Source organism: Myotis nattereri (assembly GCF_964212035.1).
Source record: "Myotis nattereri genome assembly, chromosome: 10".
In the NCBI taxonomy this organism is placed as follows: Eukaryota; Metazoa; Chordata; class Mammalia; order Chiroptera; family Vespertilionidae; genus Myotis; species Myotis nattereri.
The window spans coordinates 83,717,942-83,742,692 of NC_138085.1; the positions used below are offsets into that span (position 1 = coordinate 83,717,942).

At 52.9% G+C, this 24,751-nt stretch overlaps 1 protein-coding gene across 1 annotated transcript in view; it reads left to right on the top strand.

Moving 5' to 3' along the window:
- Window positions 1–24,751, top strand: part of MYT1L (myelin transcription factor 1 like) — a 296,451-nt gene that overhangs the window by 208,636 nt on the left and 63,064 nt on the right. The window contains exons 9-10 of the mRNA XM_081100618.1: window positions 10,731–11,071; window positions 22,181–23,158. Coding sequence (XP_080956744.1) covers window positions 10,731–11,071; window positions 22,181–23,158 — 1,319 coding nt within the window. The remainder of the gene's footprint in view (window positions 1–10,730; window positions 11,072–22,180; window positions 23,159–24,751) is intronic.

A 24,751-nucleotide genomic window follows, 5' to 3' on the forward strand; every position in this document is an offset into this window, starting at 1 on the left:
CACAATTTTCCACATTTAATTGCAGAGCTGATTTTAATTAGTAAGGCCCTGCATGTGAAAAATGAAGATTCACTTGTGTGCACGAAACACAGCACAGTGTCTGCCGACGCTCTAATTAATGTATGGCTGCCGTACAACAGGGCGCGCTGTGGGATGTTTATGGAAAATTCTGTGCACGCAGCCACCAGCCAGTCGATCTGTGCTGCACTTCGTGAATCCAAAAGAATACCCTTCATTCTTTATGAGAGTCATTGTGCATGCCATCACCCCATCCATACACTTTACGACATGCCTGTCCTTTTGCTGTTTGTCACTGGTCTTATAAATCAGAGGGGAGGGTGCACATATTTTAACATTAATTTGATAGTTGGCACAGTTGCACATAGAGCACCAATTTCGAGATCTGGGGACTTATTTGCAGGAAGTGGGGAATTAAAGCAAGTGGGGTTCCCAGATGTGTCATTATTCTGATGCCTTGTTCTTCATCATGTGTGCAGACACGCCACACACAGGCCCAGGCTTTTTGGATTGTGGTGGCAGGTAACCTTTATTGTCACAATAAATCCTCTATTTAAAAAAGAGATTCCTGGCCATTTCCCTAAGAAAACAATTGCTTGCTGCTGGTCTACAGTATGTCTGCACATGGACATGTCTCTGGGCACTTTACTTTTATTTTTTTATTTTTTCAAAATATGTTTTTATTGACTTCAGAGAGGAAGGGAGAGGGAGAGAGATATAGAGATATAGAAACATCAATGATGAGAGAGAATCATTGATTGGCTGCCTCCTGCACGCCCCCTAGTGGGGATTGAGCCCATAACCCAGGGCATGCGCCCTGATCAGGAATTGAAAATTGTGTTAAACTTTCAAGTGTAATATCCTGGTTCATAGGCTGACGCTCAACCACTAGGCCATGCCGGCCAGGTTGTCTGGGCACTTTAGAATAGAGTGTGACCGAGTCAAGGCATTTAAAACTGCAAAACAAAACATATAATGTATTTCAGGAAATATTCTTAACATTTGATAAAATTAAATATATTTTTCAAATAAGGCCACATTGAAAGACAAGGAACATGGGTATTTCAGATACCTGATGTGTAAAAATGCCTTTTCAATGCCCAGAGAATGCACAGCACTAGTTGATGTACGTACAGCTGTCGTCTGGGGTTTGACCCACCCATAAAACACACAGTTCATTTGTGACATGTGCCGTCTGCACTGGGATTGTGGCAGGAACACGGCCGCCACTGCTCAGGTCTGATGTGTGGGGAGAGGGGTCCTGAGGCGGCCGTGAGGGGTCGGAGGAGAGGGCCCCACGGGTGACTGCACAGCAGCTGCCAGGCACCTGCAGCCGCTGGCCCTGACCGAGCCGCCTTCCCTCGAGTGTGGGTCTCTGCTGGTCTGGTTCTTGCTCCCATGGGCAGGAAGGCCGGCCCTGAGTCAGTGGCTGCCGGGCGGGACTGCGGGCTCCGTCCTCTGAGGATCGTGGGGAGCGTGGACGGGACTGGAAGTGTGAGCCTGTCACGCCACCCGGAGTCTGTTCAGGCCTGCGCCCCGGCAGCTAGTCAGGACCTACGTGGTGACCAGCCCTGCAGGCCAGTCCCTCGCTCCGCGTCGCGGGACGTGCACCTGGCCCTTATCCCACACACTCAGGCCGAGAAGAGGAGTGGTCGCAGGGTCCTGGGCCTGTCCTGGGCCTGTCCTGGGCCTGTCCTGGGCCTGTCCTGGGCCTGTCCTGGGCCTGTCCTGGCGAGGACATGGTGCTGCCAGTGTCAGGCTCCGCACAGGAGGGAGCCCAGCTCCAGCTCCTCTTCCTGCTGCCAGTGGAGTTGGAAAGAAAACGCTCTCTTCATGTTTTCATCTGAGGAAGTTTCCATGTAAATTAGGTGTTTCCAGTTGCGATGAGTGAAACCTCCTCAGACGGGATGAAACGATGCAGCGTGGTCTCTCGTGAGCGGGCACCCGCACCAGGCTCTGCTCGCCACAGGCCCCCATCTTGCAGTCCCTGGCTCCGTGTGCTCACCTCTTCCTGGCAAAGACTGGCCTGGCCTGACAGCTGCCCCCCAACATCCAGAGGAGCCGGAGGGAGCCTTCTAGACGCTCTCGGAAGAGCGAGGCCCTTTGAGAAGCTGTTGTCGCTGTCCTTGGAGCTGCACTCCTGCCAGTCCAACCACCTGACCCGCAGTTACGGTCACCCTGGGCTCAGGCCCAAGCCTGGAGCTGGAGGCTGGTCAGCTTCCCCGAAGGCAGGGGTTCTCCAGTGTCACCTAGAACTTTCTAGAAAGGCGAACTCTGGGCCCAGCCAAGACCTGCTGAATGAGAAGGTGTGGGCAGAGCCCGGCAGCCTGTTTCCACCCCGTACAGGGGACTCTAATTGTCCCCAAGTGGGAGAACCACTGCCCAAAGGAACAGGCCTGTGAGCAAAGGGCAGGTACCTGGTTACATGGGGTCCTCAGGTGACAGGGAGAAGGGGCACTCATTCTAGAAAACAAAGCCCACAGCATGCACAAACCGGGAACCAACACAGGAGCGTGCAGTGACAACCGAAACCTCGCCCCAGAGGTGGTTGGTGGCAGACACTACCTCACAGATCTGCTCCAGTCCCTGTCCCCTCGTTACGATCCGACTGTGGCCCAGGAACCTCTACATCCCGTGAATCCAGACTTGGCAGACCCAGAGCTAGACCCGTGCTCCACCTCAGCCTGCAGCCCCAGCCAGGACCCAGGGCTGCACACCCGTTTCGGCCCCGAGGCCTTCAGCGGCCATGGAGGGCGACGTCTCACTGGGGACAGTGTCACCTTCCGTTCCACTCTGTTCACACGAGATTATGAGGCCGACAAGGACATGATGAGGAGCACTGCAGTGCTCTCTGGGGAAAGGAGGGGCAGCCTGGTGTGGTGGGTTCAGGGCTGGGGACCACATTGGGACCCCCAGAGCCCTCATGGGCTCAGGTCACACACATAGGTAAGGTCCAGAGGCTCTGGGCTGCTCAGAGTTGCCCGCCAGGCCCTGCCTAGTGTATGTCCTGAGCCTGAGAAGACCCCTTGGCCAGGAGCACAGGCAACAAAGGGCCAGAACAGCTCCACTGAAGAAAGCCTGGACGTTTGCATCCCTCACCGGAGTGGACTGCCTGGCCTCGGCTGGGTCATTAAGATGAACACAGTTTCCTTTCCTGTTAAGGGAAGCATTGAGCTCACCTGTCTCATTCAATTGCTTTTAAAAGACCCACCCCCTGTACCATAGTAGCCACTCTGTGGTCTGTGAACACCACCTAATAGTGCATCTGACACCGCCAGAGACGAGCTCCGTGTGCAAGGGGCCCATTTCCCAAAACTCTAGGGAGGAGAGAGTATCTCGGAAGAAATCCTCTTCATGAATAACGCATGATGATCAGTGATGTGCTCAGATCACCTGCTCGCCCCTCAGCCCATCCGATGGCTGGTTGTGCTTCTGCTTGGACTGCCTGGAGCCCCTAGAGCCGACCTGAGAGCTTCATACAGGACAGGGAGGGGGAGGGGGGCGTGAGCAATGCCATCCATTTGTCCATCCTGAGAGCCGCCCAGTCCAGCCTTCCCACCCCAGCAGGAAAAAGAGCTGAGGGCCGGGAGGCAGAGATGACCACCGGGCGCTGTCCAGGAGCCAGGTCCCAGCTGTAGTTCATGCTCCAGTCACAGGCAGGTCGGCGAGTAAATGATGGAGCAGCTACTTGGCACTGGGTCTGAGAGACTCCACCCCTCAAAGGGGCAGAGGGTGTGGGATGCAGACACGGGGTCGGGGTGTCCGGCTTTATTGGACTGACCATACGTGGACTAGGACTGCGGAAGCTTCCGGCTCCTCCTCGCTGCCCTCTCACGATCTCTGCAACAATGACAGCAACCTCATCAGCAGTATCTGCGAGGGGCACGGGACTGTGTTGTCAGTCATCGCAGCTTCCCCACTCCCAGGCCCGTGCCCCTCGCCCAGGCCCCTCTTCTCCAGCCCGTCTGGATGCTGATCAGATTATTACAATAAGGCCACACACACTGAGTGCTAATGTACTGAGCTTTCCCTGGGGCGAGCCTGCTCCTGTCACAGAGCTGCTTAAATCAGCCTGATTGATTTCTAACATAGGGTGGTGCAGGCAGTGGATTTGGGGCTGGGACTCTCAGAGCCCCTCCCACCCAGGACTCAGCATTACTGTGTTTAGTCCCTGTCTCTGGCCCTGGGCCATTCATGGGCCAGACTCAAGGCACGTGGCACAGGCTGCTGGCCTGCCGTTCATCCAGGAAAGGGAGAAGGGTCCTAAGTTTTTTAAACACTTCAGAAAATGAACAGATAAAAAATTTGCTTTACATGTTTCTCAACGAATTCTCCCAGGGTGTTTTATTAGCAAGAGAAGCTAAAAGAAATACTGTATGGGTGCAAAGGTGACTTAGGATTAAAGGGGTAGATAAATTCTCATTTTCTTAAATAAGGGCTGGAAATTATAAAAAGGAATAATAAGAGGAAAGGGCAGCTTCTGATTAGTGTCTGCTGTCCATGTCGCCGTGCCCACCTTGAGAATCGTCGTGGCGTTGGCCGCGAGCGCGTCACCCCTGCTAGATGTTTGTCTTTGATCTTCATGCACTTTTGCTGCTTCTTGTCTCATATTATAGATGTAAATTTGTATTTGCTTAAATTTTTACTTAGCATTATACATGAGCCTTTTCCGATGTCATTAAATATTTTCATAGCTAACGTCCATCCAGTGGTGATATTATAATTTGCACAATCCTTCTCTTACTGTTGGAAATCAGTTAGGCTTTTACAAGCATCTCCATGTTATAAACCATGTTTCTCTCTCCCTCTCCCTTTTTCTCTCTCTCTCAAATCAATTTAAAAAACATATTAAAATGGTGTACACCAAACATATATTTATATATGGTCGTATTTCTTTGAGTTGGAATGCTCATGCATCCCTTCCATCCCCACGCTAATTGTGTAAACATCCCAACCTTCAACTACCAGCATTTTAAATATTTAACAATTGAATAATTGCTTACCAACCATAGACAAAATATCTTGTGCTAGCAGCGGTTCTCAACCTGTGGGTCACGACCCCCTTGGTGGTCGAATGACCCTTTCACAGGGGTCGCCTAAGACCATCCTGCATATCAGATATTTACATGACGATTCATAACAGTAGCAACATTACAGTTATGAAGTAGCAACGAAAATAATTTTATGGTCAGGTCACAACATGAGGAACCGTATTTAAAGGGCCAGAAGGTTGAGAACCACTGTAGAGCATCTGAAAAAGGGGAGTGTCATACGTATTTGAGAAAGAGTAGGAAATTTTTGGCACTTTGTTTTTATGTGTTTTCTTATGTATTTACCCTCAGGGCAAAGATGTAACTGGTAGAATCATAAATTCTTACATAGCTTGCTTCTCAGTTCTTCCTTCTTAATTATTGTAATTCAGGGTAGTAATACTTGTATAACTTCAGGAGCTTTATGGTGTTCCTGCTATATTAAGTATTACTATATATAGCATTAAACATGACTACAGTAGTAAGCATTGCTACAGTGTTATTACAGTAGTAAGTGTTGCTGCAGTGTTATTACTACGGTATTAGGCGTTGCTAGAGTAATAAGTAATTGTGCAGTATTAAGTGCTGCAGGGTTGTTACTGCAGTATTAGGTGTTGCTGCAGTGATGTTACTGCGGTATTAGGTGTCGCTGCAGGGATGTTACTGCGGTATTAGGTGTCGCTGCAGGGATGTTACTGCGGTATTAGGTGTTGCTGCAGGGTTGTTACTGCGGTATTAGGTGTTGCTGCAGTGATGTTACTGCGGTATTAGGTGTTGCTGCAGGGTTGTTACTGCGGTATTAGGTGATGCTGCAGGGTTGTTACTGCGGTATTAGGTGATGCTGCAGTGATGTTACTGCGGTATTAGGTGTCGCTGCAGTGATGTTACTGCGGTATTAGGTGTCGCTGCAGTGATGTTACTGCGGTATTAGGTGTCGCTGCAGTGATGTTACTGCGGTATTAGGTGTCGCTGCAGTGATGTTACTGCGGTATTAGGTGATGCTGCAGTGATGTTACTGCGGTATTAGGTGTCGCTAGAGTAATAAGTAATTGTGCAGTGTTAAGTGTTGCTGCAATACTGGGGTTGCTACAGTATTAAGTGTTGCTGCAGGTACTTAGTACTGCAGTTATAAAGTGGAACAATCTCTTGTTGGTGATGTAGTCACAGCTGCTGCCTCAAGCACCGAATTCTCTGTCTGGGCTAAGCACAGACCAGATAGTCTGTGCTGTGCCCGGAAAGCTGACCTGGCCCCGCTCTGAGGGAGAGGGCTGTCAGCTTGCAAACATGCAGAGATTGAAGTGGAAGCTGATGCAGTTGTCAGTGTGACCAGCGCGGTGTGTGTTTCCACCAGTTCTCTCCCTGGACGAGTCCCTTTAAGATAATACGAGTCAGATGCTTCAGACCAGTGAGTCGTCCTCAATAGAAGTGATTTTCCTGGCCCATGTGTTTCTACTGCTGTTGTCACCTGGCACAAGAGGCGCTCGCTGTGGGCGGAAAGTGCAGCCCAGTGCTGGCCTCGTGGATGTCCCTTAGTCTCTGGCCTTGGTGTCTTCATTTTCCAGGTGAAGAAGGAAGAGTGACTCCCAAGGCTCCTCTCTGCCCAGGTCCTGATGTTCGGGGACGTGGTCTGAGCCCTGCCTCCCAGCAGCTAGCTCAGAGGCATGACCCCTCAGTAGCCCGTAAACCACCCGAGACTTGTAGCCAACATAGAAAGATTCTGTCCTACAGAAGTTTAATGTGCCAGTCTTCCTGCCGAGACGTGGATTGCTGGAGTCATTTCACCGTAACCTGCTCAGCGTCCTCATGTGGAAATGGCAGGGTGTGAATCTTCTTTAGTCAGAAAGGGGACAGACAGCACACACTTTGTTGAAAGCCAGATGCTGATAGAACCAACCCTAAGACAGGTCGGCCCATGCCACAATGTCAAATATCAGCCAGCCTGGCTGGTGTGGTTCAGTGGGTAGAGTGTCAGCCTGTGGACCGAAGAGTCCCAGGTTCAATTCCAGGCAAGGACAGGTACCTCGGTTGCAGGCTCCTCCCTGGCCTAGGCTCTGGTCAGGCACTTGCAGGAGGCAACTAATCAATGTTTTTCTCTCTCATGGGTATTTCTCTCTTTCCCTCTCTCTTCCACTCTCCCTCAAAAAAAAAATAATAATAATAATCAATGGAAAAATATCCTCGGGTGAGGATTAACCAACCAACAACAAATCAGCCAGAAGGGGTGTTGGCATGTGGGGATTTCGAGTCGTTACTTCTATGGCAGGGCTCCTAGGGCCAAGGAGGAAACAGTTCATTGAGATAAAGTGCACACATGAAGAAGTCAACAATAGAAGGTCTTGACAAAACTGATGCTCAGTGTCTAATGGTGCAGGGTTTGGTTTGGTTTGGTTTTGTCTGTTGTCAAGGTTGTGGGCACCTTTAAAAACATTGTTTTTCGTGTGCTTATTGCCCATTTTTATATCTTCCTTGGAGAATGGTACAGAGTTCTTAAAGGTAGAGGACCCTGAATTCTAGACTGAGCAGGAATGACTTTAGGGAGAAAGCAGAACTTGAGATCCAGCCAGTGCAGTCATGAGTGGACATGGAAGTGTAGAGACGGAGAGACAGCCACACGCAGGGTGAGTGTGGCGCACACAGCCCCTGCGGTGGACGGGGCACCCCCCTTCTTCATGGGCAGCGCTCGCCTGCAGTCACTGGCCCCTCATCGGCAGACGTGATGGTCACAGAGCATGGGTTTAGGAGGGCCCACACTCCCCACACATGCTCCCAAATTGTCTTCCGAGGCTTTGCTGGGACATGTTCCGACCCACTGGTCTCAGCCCAGGACGGATGCAGATCTGAGCAGGCTCCTGAGCCACGGGCTGTTGGACACACACAGTGGAGTCTGTCCTGGGGGCTTGGGTGTGGCGGTCGCTTGGACAGGAGGACCAGGCACTGGCAGTTGGTGGAGTGGATCGGAGAGGGCAGAACAGGTGTGTGCGGTTTGATTGACAGTTTACACTGATGGACACAGAGGAGCCTTGAGCATCAGAGCCTGTGAGCGGCAGAGGCTCTGAAGTTGGAGACCAGCTCCTTCCAAGCAGCTGAGCATTTGAACCCAGTGATTTACCAAATGCAGGTGACACTCAGGGGAGTCTTCCTGCTCCTGCTCTGCACGTGGCAGCCCCACGGGAGGCCTGAGCAGCACGCGGGCCATCTTGACATCTGGGGGAAGCAAAGTGTCTGGGTGAGGAAAGACTGCAGCAGAACTCCCAACTCAGAGCTGGATTTGTGCCACTAAAGAAGGATCCCACTGCCCAGCTGAGGAGGGGCATTGAATAACATCACTGAAGAGCAGAGAATCAGCAATGACCGCCTTTCCCAGCGCCTGGGTGATCGGGGTGAAGAGTGGGCCTGGTGCCTGTGCTAGCGAACCACACGGTGCAGGCAGCTTTGATGCAAAAGAGACGTGTCAGACAAGGTCTTGATGAGCTGAGAAGAAGGATACAAGCCATGGAGAGGTGACGGAAGCTTTGTGACCCACAGAGTCATGGGCAGACCCTGGAGGAGCAAAACTACAGACTCACTGTTAAACTTACTGACACGGGGTGGACACTGAACAAGGCGCTCGCATCCAGCCCGTCCGTGAGAGGAGCGGCTGGCGTGGCTGAGACGTGCAGCTCGCTCTGCAGTGCTGGTGGCCAGGAGGTAATTCAGCATCACCGGGCAGCAGGCTGCGAGGAGCCGGTGTTTCAAGGCCGGATCGTCTCCCGGGGTTGTGGACTCAGATGCTCCCCAAAACACGTAAGAGTCACATAAAAGAATCTCAGCATTCTGTTTAGTTCATGTGAGACATGCCTTGTGCACCAGCATTTGTTTTCTTCAGTGTTTTCTGGTCATAAGTGGTCTTTTTTGACTGTATGTTTGTAAGAGAGGTGGCCTCTGGGATTTCAGCATGGCCTGCATCCTGCTCTCCATCTCCAGCTTCACACCTCCCGCTGCCCACGCACCTTGCCACGCCGTCCTTACGTGCAGGTGCGATGGCGACGCCGAGTAGTCCCTGTCCCCTGCACGAAGTCCGCAGTCCCACAGCCAGTCCCCAGGGTCTGGCCTGCCTCGCTCCCAGCCCCCACCTCCCATCCCCACGCCCACCTGCCTCCTCGTCCTCTGACTCCAGAGCTGTTTCTAGTCTAGTTTCTGAAACCGTCTCCCTTCTTATGTCCATGTGCAACTTCTGTTCTGCGTAAGATGTTTGGAAAGAGCCTCTTCTCCACGCAGCGTGTGTGTCTCCTTCAGAGCCATTCCCAGCACCACCCTGGCGGGGCCTTCCTGGCTCCTGGACTGGCTGCTCTTGTTTTCATGACAGAGTGCCTGTTTGCATAACATTTATCACGTCGTTCATTCATCCAACAACTGTTCGCCGAGTGCCCACCGTGCGGCCGCGTGCAGGCACCAGGGGAGCAGTGAGGAGTGGGTCGAAAGCAGTGGTGCTGGCTTGTCTGAGTCCCCAGGCAGAGGTGCCTGAGGGGGGACTTGGGTCTCTGCCTCTGAGTCTCCAGTGATGCTAAGAGCCCACCCAGAGGAGGTGCCTAGACCATGTGCTGGACGGGCGTGACCGAATGCAGATGTCACTGATACCAGGTCCAGACATAAGCTCGGGGGCCAAGATCCCCTCCCAGAGCTCTGAGTGCGGAGGCCACACGTCTTCGTTTAGACCAGTGGTTCTCAACCTTCCTAACGCTGTGACCCTTTAATACAGTTCCTCATGTTGTGGTGACCCCCAATTCCATTGTTACAAATTGAACATAATTAAAGCATAGTGATTAATCACAAAAACAATATGTAATTATATATGTGTTTTCCCATGGTCTTAGGCGACCCTGTGAAAGGGTTGTTCGACCCTCAAAGGGGTCACAACCCACAGGTTGAGAACCGCTGGTTTAGACCATGGAGCCTGCCCACAGCCCTCTGGCTTCTCCGTCTGCCCTGCTTCTCCCAGGACAGACATGGGTGTCCAGGAAGAAAGCCGTAACTAGCAGCAGCTTTGGAAAACTGCCTTTGTGCAGGGAGAGGCGTGAGCCCTGCTGGAAAGGTCTCACCCAGGTTTGGGCCAATGCGAGCAGTTTCGTGGTGACTGCCAGTAACGCCGAGCTCGCTCTGCAGTGCTGGGGGCGGGGCCGGCCTTCAGCACAGTGAGGTTGTGTGGTTGTGGGTCGCTATGTCTAGAGATTCATCATGTCTGGAGATTATACAAATCCGAATCCATGCAGTGCTGTTTCATAACATGTCTTTATAGCGGGGGAGTAATTCTTCTTTTCCAGTGCACGTCACTGACTGTGTGTGGCCACAGGCTGGTGTCACCCAAGTGCTTCACAGTGCAGCCCTGGGCTATTATGGGAGCGTAGTACTGAGGGGCTGGGAGGTCAGACCTGATGTTTATGGTAACCAGACAAACCCAAGCCAGGTTTCTTGGTAAAAATCTCACCAGCAGCTTGTGAGATGGTGGTATATGCACGAGCACGGGCGTGGCTGTACCTCTGGCCTCCGTGTGACGCGCTCATGCTAAACTTTGCTCCCCTGATCAAGGACTCCTGAAGCTCTGCTATTCCAAGACAGTAACCAGGTGTCTCTCTCTCTCTCTCTCTCTCTCTCTCTTTCTCTCTCTCTCTCTCTCTCTCTCTCTCCCCTCCCCCCCCCCAACAGTGTATATGGCTGCCCCTTGGCCAAAAAAAGAAAAACACAGGATAAGCAGCCCCAAGAGCCTGCTCCCAAGAGGAAGCCGTTTGCGGTGAAGGCGGACAGCTCCTCGGTGGACGAGCGCTATGAGAGCGACGGGTCGGATGACACGGACGAGAAGGAGGAGGACGAGGAGGAGGAGGACTCGGAGGATGAGGACGAGCCGAGGGAGGACGAGGAGGAGGACCGCGAGGAGGAAGAGGAACTGGAGGAGGAACTGGAGGATGAGGATGATGAGGACGGGGAGGAGGACGAGGAGGACGAGGAGGATGACGAGGACGAGGAGGACGACGAGGAGGAGGAAAACGGTAACCTTAAACCCTAGCAACCCTCCGCGGTGACTTGGGCCGATTCCTCGGCAGGAATTCCTGGTGTTCGTGTTGGTGACACTAGTGATGGCCCCATAAATAGGTCTTTCCTGCCAGTGCTGAGAAGAATGGCCACTTGCCCGTCTAACTTCTGTCGTAAAGAATTCCTCTGACCTCTATCAGATGTTAGATTCTGTTCCACTCACGTCGTTACTCAGCTTGGGGGTCACAAATGCTGGCTGAGATCCTCAGTGGACACATTTGATGAGCTCAGCACTGTATCCAGAAGGTGACGTTCCACACCTGGTCGCTCATTTGGCAAATGCTCGGATGCTCTACCTAGAGGCGCTGTTATTGGCTAAAATAGGGACGTTGGGTGCTTAGTCCACGTGCCTCCTGGGGTGGGCGCTGTGGGACCAGTGGGGCTGCGACAGGGTAGTAGTCTCACCTGTCAATTGCCAGGGCCTTTCTTTAGTGCCTGTCCTGTTGGGACAGAGGAATGAATGGAGCTGTCATCTGTGCCCATGCGGAGAGGGTTTCTGCTCTGAAGTGCCGGCGCTGTAGGGGACACACCATGGGAGCCCACTTTCCAGGGCCGTGTGTATGTCTGGGGCAGTGTGTTCAGGGTGGCTCTGCTCTGTCTCCAGTTTTCTGTAATTTCCCTCAGAGAAATGCCAAAACCTCTTTCAGAATGAAGGGAATATTTTTTCCTCACACTTCTTCATCGGGCTTAAAGCCGTTCAGGAAACCGAGTCGGGATGAGCATTTAGATCAGGGGTAAGCGAGTGTCTAGATCAGGGGAGAGCCAGGGGAGTGAGAGAGTGTCTAGATCAGGGGTGAGCCAGGGGAGTGAGCGAGTGTCTAGATCAGGGGTGAGCGAGCGTCTAGATCAGGGGTGAGTGAGTGTCTAGATCAGGGGTGAGCCAGGGGAGCGAGTATCTAGATCAGGGGTGAGTGAGTGTCTAGATCAGGGGTGAGTGAGTGTCTAGATCAGGGGTGAGCGAGTGTCTAGATGAGGGGTGAGCCAGGGGAGCGAGTATCTAGATCAGGGGTGAGTGAGTGTCTAGATCAGGGGTGAGCCAGGGGAGCGAGTGTCTAGATCAGGGGTGAGCCAGGGGAGCGAGTGTCTAGATCAGGGGTGAGCCAGAGGGTGAGTGAGTGTCTAGATCAGGGGTGAGCCAGGGGAGCAAGTGAGTGTCTAGATCAGGGGTGAGTCGGTTGTTGATCCTTTGGAGTCACAGCAGTTCATTTCAGGAAACCTGAACTTCATGAAACAGTCCAGCTTCTTACAGTGGCCGACAGCCCTTATGAAGACGATTTGCCTCTCCTGTTTACAGAGGTGTACGGACATACCTGCATGTGCACGTACACACACATTTCATGAATCCAAGTTCCACCTGTGATCATGCAGAGCGTGGGGTGGAGACGCCCTGCTCAGGGGACAGAGCACTCGGGGGATGGAGGCATCCCAGGCCTAAAGAGACGACGTTGTCATTAAAGAGACAATAGGGCAGTGTTGGTCTCAGGATGGGAGCAGTCGCTCTGCAATAAAAAGGGGAGAGTTGGAGAACAGACCAATTTGGCAAGTTCCTCTGGGCGCTGTTTGAAATGTGTGGTTGGCATGAAATCATGAGTTGTTGGGGCTGACTAATGATTGTAATTGACCGTGGCCCGTTACGAAGGTGGTGGACTATGCTCTTTGGATTCTCATGCTGTTTGGGCTGCAGGGGCAGTACGCGGGGAGTCATGGTGTCCGTGTGCGATGATCCGTGTGGGAGAGTTGCATGTGCATCATTGCACCAAGGGTCCCCCCCACCAGATCTCAGGTGCTGCTCTCCGTCTGCTGGAATGAAACTTCCAATTGTAGTTTACTTAGGGTCATATTTTATTTTTTTAATATATTTTTGTTGATTTCAGAGAGGAAAGAAGAGGGAGAGAGATAGAAACATCAGTGATGAGAGAGAAACCCTGATTGGCTGCTTCCTGCACTCCCCCACTGGGGATCGAGCCTGCAACCTGGGCATGTGCCCTGACAGGGAATCAAACTGTCACCTCCTGCTTCATAGGTCATTGCTCAACCACTGAACCATGCTGGCTGGACTGCGTCATCTTATATAATAAAACCCCAATATGCAAATTGACCAAACGGCGGAACACCACTTGCTACGTGCACTGACCACGAGGGGGCAGACGCTCAATGCAGCAGCTGCCCCCTGGTGGTCATTACGCTCCCACAGGGGGAGCTCCACTCAGCCAGAAGCAGGGCTCAGGGCTGGCGAGCACAGCAGCGGTGGCGGGAGCCTCTCCCCCTTCCGCAGCAGCGCTAAGGACCCCTCAGGGGATGTCCACCGAGGGGTCCCAGACTACAAGAGTGCATAGGCCGGGCTGAGGGGCCCCCACCCCCAGTGCATGAATGGTACTTAAATAATCTCTAGTATTTTAAATAATAGACTTTTAAGGTACAAAACAGACCCATTTTGAAAGAGCAGTCAGCATTATTGAAATGGCTTTGCAATGAGACTGTGTAGGGCTTTTTATTCTGACTTAGAGCATCACTGTTTAAAGTCGGAGAGCAAATCAAAACTGATGCCTTTCTTTAGAGAACCAGCACATGGGCAGGACGATGGCTGTGGCAGCACCGTGAGCAGGCAGGGCCAGCGCTCAGCAGGGATGGGGCTGGCACCTGAAGCTTACTGGGATGTGGGTTCCCGAAAGCAAATACCCCTTCAGAGATAAATAATCAGTTTATTATTGGTTCCTGGTTTCAGAATTCAAGCTGCACATCCTGATCTCCAGGTAAGCGCCTTCTAGAATAATCTATGACATCGACGTTGAGGGATTTGCCAGGAACTACTAAGGGAGGCTCGGTGGTGGAAGGTGTTGCGAGGTTACTACGTGCTGCTGTGGTGAGAATCCCGCTCCCGGCCTCCTCGCAGAGTGTGATCGCGGACTCCCTCTCAGGTGCCGCCCCTGCAGCCCCGCATTCCCGGAACATTCAGATCTCGGGATGGCATGGGGCACCTTCCATGGCCCTGTGGCTGCCAGGGCTCCGCAGGGGCCCCCAGTCTCGCTTGATTTCTAGTCCAAGGAAGGTACCCCCCAGCCCCTCGAAGAAATCACTGCAGAACCTGGTTCCTGAGGCGGGTTCCCCTGCCTTTTCTGTTGTGGGGAGCAGTGTCCCCTGGGGGAGCCCCACCAGCAGGTGATCCAAGACCCCACTTAGCCACTGCCACATGGAGCTATTCCAGGGGATGGCACTCCAGCTATTTCATAAACCCCAGGGTCAGAACCTTCCAGAGGACCCTAGACCAAGGGGCCTGGACAGCTTTGTTGATAGAATACTCGTTTTACATGCTCACACTCTGAGCTACGTCTCATTCAGTAAAAGAGGCTTTGAAAGGCAGATAGCTGTCAATCTCCTGTTTTGATAGCCTCACTTACCAAATTGCTGTTTTACCCAACTGCTCCATTCAGCACCAGAAGCACTGTCGGCAGGTGGGACTTCGCGGGGGTAGCAGTGTCCAGGCGCGAGGTGCGGGGCTTGCAGGGCCTCTGTGGGTGCTGCGTCCTTTCCTGCGCGCTGGGCAGACAGCAGGCATTTGCCGTAACAACCAGGGGCCTGGGCCCCCGCCTCGACGTCGATCTCTTCGTTCCTTGGTCACACCCTGGGCCTCCAAGGCCACTGTGCCTTTTGCTTAGCAGCTAGCAGCGCAGACAGCAGCCTGTGTCAGCAGAGAAGCAGAGCCGTCCTGCGGCGGGAGGAGCCTCCGGACGGACCGTGTGAAGGGCTGGCGCCACGCAGTCCACACACAGCAGGTGGTCCTCTGGCAGGAACCCGGCATCCGGGTGGGGCCGCAGGGCCCAGTGGCGATCACGTCTCATTGTCTCTACCAACAGGCTGCTGTTTCTCATCATCTGTGTGGCATTTTCCCCTCAGTTATATGTTGAAATGTGGAGTTTGTTGACAGGTTTAAGTAAAACAAATATATACAAACCAACAGTTGATGACACTAGCAGCCCACAGATATAGAAGGACGCCCATTACAACGCCGGGAGGGGTATTTATTTTTATCCCAAGGGCCCTCCAGCATTGCAGCCACAGTGAACAAGATGCTGCTGGTAATGACTGTCTAAGTGGGCGCAGCAGTGGGCCCTGCAGGAGGCAGGCGGGGAGAAGCTGCATCCCTGTCGGGGGCCTCGTCAGACACTAAGGTCAGAGGCGGAGGTTGTGCTCGGTGAGTGCTGGGTCCAGGTCCTGGTTCCCTCATTGCAGAGCTCAGGTGCTTTTCATCACTTTGTCTCATAAGAACGAGAGGAAAGACTATCTCAGTGATCAGGTTACACTAAGTTCACATTTAATTAAGTGATATTTATTGTCCAGTTGGCATATCATAGGCTGTTTTTTTGCATGGAAAATTTTATTTTCAGAACATTTTAATGGTCTGAGTGTGCATTTATTAAATAGAAGTTTCCTGGGCATCCTGAAGATAAGAAAGTTACTACTCAGGGGTCCCAGACTTTTCTAATAGCAGATTTTGGATTCTTGTGATTTGAGAGATACCGGTTAAGTGGCTACTTAATGCCTAGTAAGTTATGGTTTACTTTCATACTCAGCCCACGAAAAAGACAGCACCTTAAATAATAAGAGCACACGTGTGTACCTTAGGAGTCACCCTGCACCTGCCCACAGGAGAGAACCCAGGAGGAAGAACAGGGTGACCTGTGCAGGCTGAGCACACTCTTGTTGCCGCCCCCACCACACTGGGTCGTTTCTGACACACATGCAGACGTGGGCACCCTTCTCTCCTGCTGAAGCTCGGGCCGTCTCAGGCAGTTGGCTTTGCCGGACGTGCATGTGACCCCTGGGTTAGACGGGTGGAACTGGGGGCCTCCCGTCCAACAGGCTCACTGGCCTCCGCACGCTCTCGGGGTGCGGGGACCTAAGATGTGTGGCGCCTGCCCAGGAGTTTACATCCAAGGGGCAGTGGCGGGAAGGTGCGGATAGTCATGCTGAGAACCTTTTGAAAGGAGGACAGGGTTGCGCTGGGCACGGCAGAGCAAGCTGAGTGGTCAGGACGGGAATGTGTGGTGTGGCCTCCGCAGCGTGTCCGTTACCCAGTGTCCTGCGCCCTTCCCTCCCCCGCTGCCATCTTCAGAAGCTCTGGACAGAGCCTGTCCCTCTGGGCCTGGCTGTCCTCACTGCCCGCCCACAAGACGGTCCTGCCCATGAGTCCTGCTAATGGGCCATTTCCTCTCTGCAGTAAGTCAAACAAATTCAGGACAAAATCCCCCCTGTATAAGTTTCTCCTCACAGAAACAAATTTTTTTAAAAAATTGCAAAATTTCCGGGACACGTTTTCTCTCTAGCAGGACGATGCCCTGGCCCCGGTGATTGAAGTGTCCTGGCGATTTGCAGTCGCTGGGCTTGCCTTTCCGTCAGACAGTGACAGGATGAAGGCGGTGAGGCCGGCCCCCTTGCGGGTGTTGTTCTCCTGTTGATGAGCCGCTCATCCTCCCCAGGGTTCTCGGGGGCACGTCCCTGGAAGGGGCTGTTGAGATGCAGACAGGCGGCAGTCAGGATGAGCCGCCAGCCTGTGCTGCCGTCGGCGCCAAGGCGGTGAGCCTGAAACCCAGGCGGAAATGAAGCTGCGTGGTTCCTGTGCAGGGTTTCCCCTGCGAGGGGCGGGGGCGCAGCTGGGAGAAACGATCTCATGACTTTATATATCAGGGGTCCTCAGACTTTTTAAACGGGGGGGCCAGTTCACTGTCCTTCAGACCATTGGAGGGCCGGACTATAGTTTAAGAAAAAACTATGAACAAATTCCTATGCACACAGCGGCGGCAAAAACACCCGGCGGGCCGAATAAATGTTTTCGGCAGCCGCATGTGGCCCGCGGGCCATAGTTTGCGGACCCCTGTTTTATATCTTAACATTAATCTCTCCCTACACCCATAAAGGCATGGTTTTAGGGAGTTTAGCACGTGGATGTGGTGAAGTGTATGGCTGTATGACTTCTAATTGAGTAAAGGCAGAATTAGACATTTCTAGATATCAATCTGTGTAAAAAAAAACTTCCTTCATGCAAACTAATGTTGTATAATTACAAAATATAATTATATCTTATATTTTATGAATCATCAGACACTGATACAAGCCAGAAAGCTTGCTGAGAATATAATGTCATGTACATTCAAGATGCAAGGAGCAGGCTTAAATACGGGGAAAAATCTTTTCTCTATAACAAGAAATCAAAGATGTAGGAGGCTAAGTCTGATGTGGTTTCTTCATTTGTTTTTAAGGTCTGTATGAAGGAATACCAGGTTATTTGCCTTGTTTTGTTCATTTGGTTTTTATTCCAGATGCTAGTTGGTCAGCGTTCAGTTTAAAGCCCAGGGACGAGGGGAGTCTTCCCGTGCTGCTCGGACCTTTGTCTTGGGCAAGTCCCTGACTCTCTGGGACCTCACTTGGGCTTCCAAACTAAGGACGGTAACACTTCCCTTCAGTCACCTCCTGGTTTGTTCCGAAGCTTAGAGAAGTCGCCCTCCAGACGAATGCTCTTGCGAGGTGAGCGGCTCAGAGCTGTGAGGCAGCATGGTGGTGGGGCTGCGGCGCGGGCCGCCCGCCATGCACACGCTCCGGCTCCCTGTGAGGTCTGTGCAGCAAATGTCTGACGTATGTTAAGGCTGCATTCATGTGAAGGATGCAGAGCATCATTGCAGCTCATCTCAGGAAGACGGGATGCGTTTCTGTGTCCCCACAGTGCTCTGCGTTCCCTGGGGACGGGCACTAAATAAGCATCGCCCTTTGCCCCAGAGAAACACAGAGCAGAGCAGGCACGAGGACTGAGCACAGGAACATGTGCTGTGTTCTCCGCCGAGGGCAGAGCTGGCGGCGTGAGCCCCTTGGAGGCTGGCAGATGCGAGTTGAACAGGAAAACAAAAGCTCCCAGACACTGAAGACTGGTCGACTGTGTCACCACAGACAGTGTCGTGTTTTTGAAGGGCCTTTGGAGACAGATGAGATTCTTTCCTATATGACGGGGATGACACACAGCGACTGGAAATGGAGAGCAGGGTCCCAGGTCCCCGAGTTCCCCCCCAACCAGACACACCTGGTGGGGCAGCCATATCGCTCAGGCCGTGTAAACCGAAGGACCCAGACTGTCACAGACTGTCCCTCTGCTGGGCCAGAGATGCCCAGTGCAGACCAGGTAATTTAGGAACTCCCTGAACTCTGCCTGCGTGCGTGTGTGTCCCTGCGTGCGTGTGTGTGCCTGCGTGTGTGTGCCTGCGTGTGTGTCTGCATGTGTGTGTGTGCCTGCGTGTGTGCCTGCGTGCATGTGTGTGCCTGCGTGCATGTGTTTGCCTGCGTGCATGTGTTTGCCTGCGTGTGTGTGCCTGCGTGTGTGTGCCTGCGTGTGTGTGCCTGCGTGCATGTGTGTGCCTGCGTGCATGTGTTTGCCTGCGTGTGTGTGCCTGCGTGTGTGTGTGCCTGCGTGTGTGTGTGCCTGCGTGTGTGGGGAGGGCCGGGGGGAGAGAGGAGGGAGAGAGATACAATTGGTTGGCATGTCTCGGTCTGTCTCAGGCGTGTGCACTAGGCACAGCTCGTTGCTCTGGGTAAAGATAAAAGGACCTTTTTGTTCGTAAGTCCCCGAGTTTAGAAAGCTGGGTACCTACCAGGCCATCCAGCTCACAGATGCCCCAAACTTAGTGAGTAAATGAAATGCCATTCATTCACTTCCCATTCACTTCAAACCCTAATGAATAGAGTTTAAGAAAGAAACATAACTTACAATTTCTTCATTACAAATTATCATGCAACTTAGACCCCTTGTGAAAACTGTTGCCTTTCCTTCTGTTTGTGTTTTAGCTTATAAAGTCGACAACATTTAAAATGAAGAAGCTGATCTCTTTAAATATTTGTAATGATTTCTCACGCATTCTTTTGACCCCATCAGGCAGAATTTTCCTGCCTCCGAATGTGGGAGGTTTGACCTCACGGCCATAGATCTTCCTGAGACAGGAGGTGGGACGGTGACACCCAGCTCTCCTCAGGGCAGGAGAGATGAGGGTCCCACACGGGCACACGGAGGGGGATCCACACGGGCGCACGGAGGGGGATCCACACAGGCACACGGAGGGGGATCCACACGGGCACACGGAGGGGGATCCACACGGGCGCACGGAGGGGGATCCACACGGGCGCACGAAGGGGGATCCACACGGGCGCACGAAGGGGGATCCACACGGGCGCACGGAGGGGGATCCACACGGGCGCACGGAGGGGGATCCACACGGGCGCACGGAGGGGGATCCACACGGGCGCACGGAGGGGGATCCACACGGGCGCACGGAATGGGATCCACACGGGCGCACGGAGGGGGATCCACACGGGCGCACGGAGGGGGATCCACACGGGCGCACGGAGGGGGATCCACACGGGCGCACGGAGGGGGATCCACACGGGCGCACGGAGGGGGATCCACACGGGCGCACGGAGGGGGATCCACACAGGCGCACGGAGGGGGATCCACACAGGCGCACGGAGGGGGATCCACACGGGCGCACGGAGGGGGATCCACACCGGCACACGGAGGGCCCCATGGGAGCCAGCGGCTTCCCTCGGCCATGCCACAGAGCAGGCCCTGCTATGGGACATGCCAGTGGGTGTCGGCCCCCAGCGCTTTTTCCTGGACCGAGTTCATTCATCGGTGCGCTGGGGAAGGTGACTTATGAGTGGGTGGGGGTGAGTAGGTCTCTGACCATCATCAGGGGGACATGGTCCTCAGCCTTGTGATGACGGGGGAGCTGCTGGGAGGCCCAGAGACAGCAGCAAAAACCACCCCCTTCTGGGGACAGATGGGCTGCAGCTACTCCTGGGATGTGAACCCACCAGTCACGTTCCCAGTGGGGTTGGCAGGGAGGTCATAGTTCAGTGCGACCGCTGCCATGCTCCAGGGGCAGCCCTCCCTGTGGGGTAGGGAAAGCGAGGACATGGCACAGGTGTTGTCTCTTCTTTCTCACTGTTCCCGTGGGGTTCTTCCTTCCAAGTTCTTCAGGGTGATAGGCTGTGCTTCCCGAGAGCACGCTGAGAGAAACATCATGGAAGTCGTCAGTCTTCTCTGACTGATGTCTTCTTTGACCAGGCGATCATGTGCTTCAGGATGGCACGTGGTTCTCTTGTTCTACTCGTGGCCGGTTCTCCGTAGGGTCAGTGGCTGGCACTGACTACAAGGTCCCCAGTTACCATCGTGGGGCGGCCATGCGCTGGTCGTCCTGATGCTGCTCCTCTGGTCAAAGCCCATGAATGTGCACACGCCAAGAGGGAACAGGGCTGATATTTCAGAACTTCACTAGAACAGGTTGCCTACAATTCTTAACAGCATGAGCCCTGGGCCAGGGGCGTCTGTGGTTGGGGTTCCTCCCTCCTGCCGCCCGTTGGGACTGCGTATGTCCTATCCTTTGGGAGATGCTTGGTAGGAATGAGCCAGGAGAGGGACCGCTTTTGCGGCAGACAGTTGGTGATGCTCTATGACTAATGCGTGGCCAATTTGATTTGCTGATGTTTAGACGGATGTGTTAGATGTTTAAGTGTGTGGGCTAGAGAGATGTTTTCTGTTATTAATGTGTCGAAGAACAAATCTGCTCCCAAAGAAGGCCTTCCTGAGGGAATGGCAGGAGCCCATGGAGAACGCCCTGGGCACAGGGGGAGCCCGCGGTCGGCTCCCCTCCTTCCGTCAGCGCACTAGTGAACTTCCCACCATCTTCTCAGTCTGGCTTTTTAATCATAGAAACAACAGGTGTGACAGTGCAGCTCCCATACCCAGTCTCAGGGGCGGGAGGGGCCCAGGTAAGAAGGCCTTGACTGCCGCCCGTGTCCACGGTGAGCGGCTGCGCAGCGTGGAAAGAGGTGCATCCAGGTGGCCTGTCAGCATCAGGCAGGACGCCCTCCAGATGGAATGTAGCAGTTTGTCGTTTCTAACAAGGTCTTTTTTCTACAACAGTTTTCCTAAATACTTTTTTGAGACTGGATGAGACAGTTAGGCACACATTATTTCTACCGGCTCACCCAGCTTCTCCCGAGGCCATGAGAGGTGACTGGCAGTGCTGCATGTCAGGCAAAGGCTGTGCTGGATGTGGTTCCGCAGCACCAGCTCCCCTCCGTCCTGCTTTTCACAGGCTCCTGGTCACCGCGGACCTCCTCCCTCCATGCCCACTGAGATACTTGTACAGGATTCTCAGTTTATCAGATTTTGTTTCTGAATCTTACTATGGCCTTCCTGCTGCTTCATGTGCCTTCTGATAAGTTACCTCCAAGGTGCCACAGTCAGAATAGCTCTTCACTCAGCCCAAACATGTGCTTCTGACCCGAGCGCAGAGTAGGTGTATCCTCTGTGTGAGTCCTCAGGACCCGGGCTTTCCTCGCGCCACCTGAGCACCACTGGGAAGCAAGCCCTTCGAAAGCAGCCGCTGCGCACATCTGTTTATGAGCTGACACCAGGGATGCTCATGGACTCTCACAAAGCCCAGTAATGATGAGTGTAACTGTGGCATATCTGGTTTGGGCTGCAAGTACATAAAGCCGATAAAGAAAAGTCATTCTTGCCCTAACCAGTTTGGCTCAGTGGATAGAGCGTCAGCCTACGGACTCAAGGGTCCCAGGTTCAATTCCAGTCAAGGGCATGTACCTTGGTTGCGGGCACATCCCCAGTAGGGGGTGTGCAGGAGGCAGCTGATCAATGTTTCTCACTCATCGATGTTTCTAACTCTCTATTCCTCTCCCTTCCTCTCTGTAGAAAATCAATAAAATATATTTTTTTTAAAAAAAGTCATTCTCAAAATTTAGGTGCAATGAAAAATTAATATTTTTAAATTGTTTATTTTAAGATTAATGAAGGAAGTCAATAGTGAATGTAAGTGTTTGAACTGCTCCCGTCGAGCAGTCTGTTTCGCCGTGTCGACATGCAGCGGGACCTCAGGGCTGTGTGGTGTGTAGAGTTGATGGCAATTAGCTTGCTGTCCATGCTGTTGCCGCTAAACTTCACATTCTAGCCTCCACTTCTTTCTTTTCTGTTCTTTTTTGTCCTTTTTTTTTTACTTTCTTTGCAGAAGACCATCAAATGAACTGTCACAGTAGTCGCATAATGCAAGACACAGAAAAGGATGATAATAACAATGATGAGTATGATAACTATGATGAGCTGGTGGCCAAGTCCTTGTTGAATCTCGGCAAGATTGCCGAGGACGCAGCATACCGGGCCCGCACGGAGTCCGAGATGAACAGCAACACCTCCAATAGCCTGGAAGACGATAGTGACAAAAATGAGAACTTGGGTCGGAAAGGCGAGTTGAGTCTAGACTTAGACAGTGATGTCGTTAGGGAAACGGTGGACTCCCTGAAATTACTAGCACAAGGACATGGTGTGGTGCTGGCGGAGAACATGAACGACAGGAGCTACGCAGACACCATGTCGCAGCAGGACAGTCGGAACATGAACTACGTGATGCTGGGAAAGCCCCTGAACAACGGGCTGGGGGAGAAGCTGGTGGAGGAGAGCGACGAGGAGGTGTGCCTGAGCAGCCTGGAGTGCCTGCGCAACCAGTGCTTCGACCTGGCCCGCAAGCTGAGCGAGACCAGCCCGCAGGACAGGAACCCGCAGCCCAGCCTCAGCGGCCGCCCACACCTCCGGCCAGAGGACGACTTCTCGGGCAGGACGCCGGACAGGAGCTACTCGGACATGATGAACCTGATGAGGCTCGAGGAGCAGCTGAGCCCCAGGTCGAGGACTTTCTCCAGCTGCGCAAAGGAGGACGGGTACCACGAGAGAGATGACGACACGGCCTCCGTCACCTCCGACAGGTCCGAGGAGGTGTTCGATATGACCAAGGGCAACCTGACCCTCCTGGAGAAAGCCATCGCTTTGGAAACGGAGAGGGCGAAAGCCATGCGGGAGAAAATGGCCATGGAGGCTGGCAGGCGGGACAGTATGAGGTCGTATGAGGAGCAGTCGCCAAGACAGCTGCCCGGGGAGGAGAGAAAGCCCAAACCCAGCGACAGCCATGTCAAAAAGCCATACTATGGTAAAGGTAATATTTCTACCTACGTAAGTTCCTCATGAAAGCGTGAGCCTGAGTAAAAGATGTCAATGTGGCCACAATTAAGTGTGCATCCCGGTAAATTGTATCTCTGATGCACAATTCCTAGGGCCGATTCCAGAGTTACAGATTGTGATTATAGTTCTGAAGAGCAAATACAATGTCTGAGAAATACACAACGCAGCTCAGTGTCATATTAGCAGAGCAGATGACGAACAGGATGTTTCCGTGGAAGAGGCATGTCTTGGTGCACGTGGTAGGAACTATCAGGATGAGCTGTGATCTTAAACACGGACCACAGTCTGAGTGGCAAGGGTCTATGCAGCAGTCAGTCGGGGTGAAACGTGCATCTTCTAACATGACGATTTATAAAATTATCATCGAATGACAGTTACTGATAAAACCTCCCCCATAGAAAACATCCCTGAGAGAAATTGAACAGTAACAGAAGGACCGATAACATAAGACAAGGGCAGGCACTGCACATTAATTATCGTAGGTGCTTGGCGGCTGGAGCCATTGGCTGTGCAGGGCGTGTGTGTCCCAGGCTGAGAGCAATAGCAGTTTCCTCATAGAATCACTCCCCTCACTGATCCAGTTCAGTGTGGAAGCAATTGTGGGGTTACTTTATCATAAAACAGGCAGAGCCTCCCAGTGTGGAAGTGTTCGTGGGTTTGTGTTTATGAGGTATGTGAGCACATATTTGCATACATCTCTATGTTTAATTACATGGGTATTAGTCACTGTTTAATATGTACATTCCAACCTGAGCAATTGACTTCATGTTAGAAATAACCGCTGTGTCCCCTTTCAGAAGGAGGCAGGCTATAACAACCTTGAGTAGACCTAGGCACTGCAGGTTTCAGTTACAGACACTTAAAACTCAGGAGGCCATTTAAAGAATAAAATCGGTGATTCCTTAAGCCCCTCCAGATGAGCACCAAACAGGATCCTCTGTGTTATCCGCTGTTCTATGCCTTATAAACACAGGTCCTCCCCGGGGAGCTGACGGTGAGGTTCAGGAATTTGGTTTGAAAATCAGTTGCTCTGTAAACTTCAAAGGATAGGAAAACCTGCTTTTTCTGCTGTGACATGGTGTGTATTCTCCTCTCAATGTGCACGTAGCCCCACAGCACGTGGCCAGCACTACCCCAGGTCCCCTGGGCACGGCCCGAGCCAGAGGCCTGCGGCTCCTGCCCTGAATCGAGCCCGGTATCGGCTCAGTCATGCGGGTGCAGGCAGAGCCTTGGCAGGTGTGGACGTGAGGAAGGGGTTGTGCTCAGGCCACAGAGTGTCGCTCAGCGGAGCCCCGGGCTGGCTTTGGAGCCGTAAAGACCAAGACATCGCATGTACGTTGTGACTGTAGTGGAGTCCGTTAGAAATGGTGTGTCAGATGTTTGAGAATCATCTCAGCAGTTTTAGGAAGAAATAGTGTCTCTGCCGTGGGCTTGCTCAGGTGGCCACGCGCTAGGTTCTGACCTAGATGTCTGCAGAGTGGACTGTGGTGGGCTCCGCACGGAGCCACGGGCCCTTGGGGCATCCCTCCTCTGGTTTCCGTGGCTCCTTTAAGCCCAGAGTTTCCTG